At 50.0% G+C, this 3344-nt stretch overlaps 1 protein-coding gene across 1 annotated transcript; it reads left to right on the forward strand.

Annotated features, from left to right (window-relative positions):
* The first annotated feature begins 1048 nt into the window (after positions 1–1048).
* On the forward strand, positions 1049–2897 carry LRRC30 (leucine rich repeat containing 30). Its single transcript, XM_012446792.2, has one exon. The coding sequence runs from the start codon at positions 1339–1341 to the stop codon at positions 2242–2244; it is 906 nt and encodes a 301-aa protein (XP_012302215.2). The 5' UTR covers positions 1049–1338; the 3' UTR covers positions 2245–2897.
* Positions 2898–3344: the final 447 nt, after the last annotated feature.

Below are 3344 nucleotides of genomic sequence, written 5' to 3' on the forward strand. Positions count from 1 at the left end.
ACTGTTTATTTTTCGGATTTTTCACCTATGCAGATGTATGTCCGCCTCCTTTCCGACCATAATAGTTTGGGTGGCTTAAACAACAGAAATTTATTTTTCTCACAATTCTGGAGACTGGAAGTCTGAGATCAAGGTATTGGTTTCTTCTGAGGCCTCTCTCCTTGGCTTGCAGGTAGCTGCCTTCTCCCTGTGTCTTCACTTGTCCGATCACCAAACCCAGCTGCCTTCTGAGATACTGGGAGTTATTATTTCAGCATATGAAATTTGAGGGTGGGGTGAGGGGACAAAGTTCAGCCTATAACACCAACAATTAACTCTGCAAACTTAAGGTCTAAGTTAACTTTTTTTAATTCAAGGAAAAGACAGGGTGGACAAGAAAGAGAGAGAGAGAGAATGGTGCATAGCAAGGGGGTCTCATTATATCCGTCCAGGACAATGGGTGGTCAGTGCTTACCATGCTAAGGTGGCCACTCACGTGGCTGTTCAGACGTTTAAAGTGCACCCTACTAAATGCAGAAAAGGTCTCTGTAAGACAGATGAGCCCAGAGCTTCTCTGGCTGAAATGGGAGTGAAGGGTTGAGATTCTCCCACAACTCCCTTCTCACTAAATCACCTCTGACAAGCACAGGATTAAACAGCTTTGACCTGGAAGATTCGAGGTATCCGGGCTGCTTTTGTTACCTTTTTACAAACACACAGTTCATCAAGGTTTGGAAAGGGCACCTATGATATCGTCTGACGATCTTTAGCTTTAAAGACATAACTGTCGCTAGCACCGAGCCCAGTTTCACTGTAAAGTTGCCTGGCTGAGCTCCTGCAATCCTGCCGACAGCTGGTGCTGGTGTGGCCTGCTCTGTTTTTCCACTTTACTTCTTTTTAGAGATGGGCTTGTTAATCACCCTGCTCAACTGTGATACCCGAGAAAAGTCGAGAGAGTAAAGTTATATGCAGCCTTCCTGTGACCTGTTTGCACGTACCCGGTCAATAAAACTCAGGCAGAGTGACAGTGACAGCTGCCTTGTAGCATTCAGAGGGAATCGAGCAGTTTAGCAGCCTCCTGGACAAGTATATCATTACAGCCCAGCTGCTCAGAGAGAAAACACCTAAACCCTGGGGGACAAGCACAGCTCCTACAGCCACCCAGGGACCTGTCTCAGACACCTGCAAGGCCTGATCAAGACTCGTGGCAGCTTTCTCCACGCTGGGACCTCCCTGCCACAAGTTGGTTCTCACCCCGACGCACGCTCTCTGCCTGCAACAGCCTGGCTTTTAGCAGCTGAGAGGACACAGTCCCTGCCTGGGAGGTGGCAGAGGAGGGTGACTAGAAGGGAAGGTACGATGGGGGTCAGGCAGTCAAGAGCCAGATCCAAGGATAAGGGCCCCAAGCGGGTGCTGTTCACCGGAAGGAGACAGAAGTTTTCTCCGTGGGACGATGCCCTGCTGTCGGGGAGGGACCCACGGTCTCTGCTGAAGCGTGGCATGCACCACGTCAGTTTCAGCCTGGTCACCAGAGGAATGACAGACATCCCTGACTTTCTCTGGGGCTTGTCCGAGGTCCAGAAACTCAATCTGTCTCACAACCAGCTCCGAGTTCTCCCTCCCGAGGTGGGGAAACTGACCCGGATCGTGGTCCTGAACCTGTGCGGGAACCGCCTGAAGAGCCTGCCCAGAGAGGTGAGCCTCCTGCAGAGCCTCAAGGTCCTGTTTGTCAACATGAACTGCCTGACCGAGGTGCCGGCCGAGCTGAGCTTGTGCCGAAACCTGGAGGTCTTGAGCTTGTCGCATAACTGCCTGTCCCAGCTCCCTGGAGGCTTCGCTGACCTCTCCAGACTGAGGAAGCTGAACCTCAGCAACAACTTCTTTGCACACATCCCCGTGTGTGTGTTCTCACTGAAGGAGCTGATCTTCCTGCACGTGGGTTCGAATCGCCTGGAAAACATCGCCGAGAGCATCCAGCACCTGGCCAGCCTGCAGATCTTCATCGCAGAGGGCAACAACATCCACTCCTTCCCGAGGTCGCTCTGCCTGGTCACCAGCCTGGAGCTGCTGAATCTCAACAACAACGACATCCAGACCCTCCCGAGCGAACTCCACCTGCTGTGTAGACTGGTGAGGATCGCCTGGAATCCCATGGACAAAGGGCTCCACATTTCCCACAACCCTTTATCCAAGCCTCTGCCAGAGCTGGTGGAGGGGGGCCTGGAGATGCTCTTCAGCTACCTGAAGGACAAAAAACACACCTGACGTGGGTCCTGGAGGCCTGGATGGGAGGCAGCTCACCTGGACTCTGCCAGCCGGGGTAGTTCTCTCATCTCAATTTCTACTGTCACCCTGTCTGCCAATGCTTTTGTTAATTTCGCTAAATTGTTGTTGAACATCCACGTTAAGGAGGTGTTTACTTTTAACTCTGTATGTTCTTAATAACCTCTGGAATATCATGTTCATCTCATCCTAAAGATAAATTGAAACAGGGAGGCTGGTTTTCTCTGAAGAGAACTAATAGTTCTGATTCTTCTGAGGAGCAGTGAGATTCAGCCCTCGGGAGAGTGGACACCTAACAGGTCTGAATTCAATGTAACTCAAAAGGCAAATATTTGCTAACTACTGTGTGCCAAGTACAGTATGAGGTGTTGAAACCTGGTTTCAGATGGTTTCTACCATTGAATCAGCAACCTGTGGCCAGGTGGCAACGGCAAGACATGTTCTTCTGTCAGCCTCTATGAAGCATAACCTGGGACCAAAAGGCAAACCACAGTGGGCTCTGTCCCCAGTGACCAAAACAGGCAGAGCTCTCCCCTTGAGTTCTGGGGGACAATCATGGGAAGTTTTTCTTTCATGCGGCTGTAGAGGAATAATCAAGCCTCTCATGCTTATGTCTGGTGGTGAGTAACGGGTAGCATGATGGCTTTCAGATAAAAAATATGAACTGATTTTAATGTGTATTCCTTTCTTTCTTTTTCTTTTTCTTTTCTTTTTTTCTTTTTTTTTTTTTTTTTTGAGACAGAGTCTCACTCTGTTGCCCAGGCTGAAGTGCAGTGGTACAATCTCAGCTCACTGCAACCTCCACCTCCCCGGTTCAAGTGATTCTTCTGCCTCAGCCTCCCAAGTAGCTGGGACTACAGGCACCCGCCACCACACCCAGCTAATTTCTGTATTTTTAGTAGAGACGGGGTTTCACTATATTGGCCAGGCTGGTCTCAAACTCCTGACCTTGTGATCTGCCCACCTTGGCCTCCCAAAGTGCTGGGATTACAGGCGTGAGTTACCACGCCTGGCCTTAATGTGTATTTCAACCGTCCTTCCCAGTCCTCTCCCACTCATTGTCACGTCCTTGAACTTTTTTG

This window comes from Aotus nancymaae, unplaced genomic scaffold (genome assembly GCF_030222135.1).
Source record: "Aotus nancymaae isolate 86718 unplaced genomic scaffold, 86718_ANA_hifiasm-v0.15.2.pri h1tg000020l, whole genome shotgun sequence".
NCBI classification, from domain to species: Eukaryota; Metazoa; Chordata; class Mammalia; order Primates; family Aotidae; genus Aotus; species Aotus nancymaae.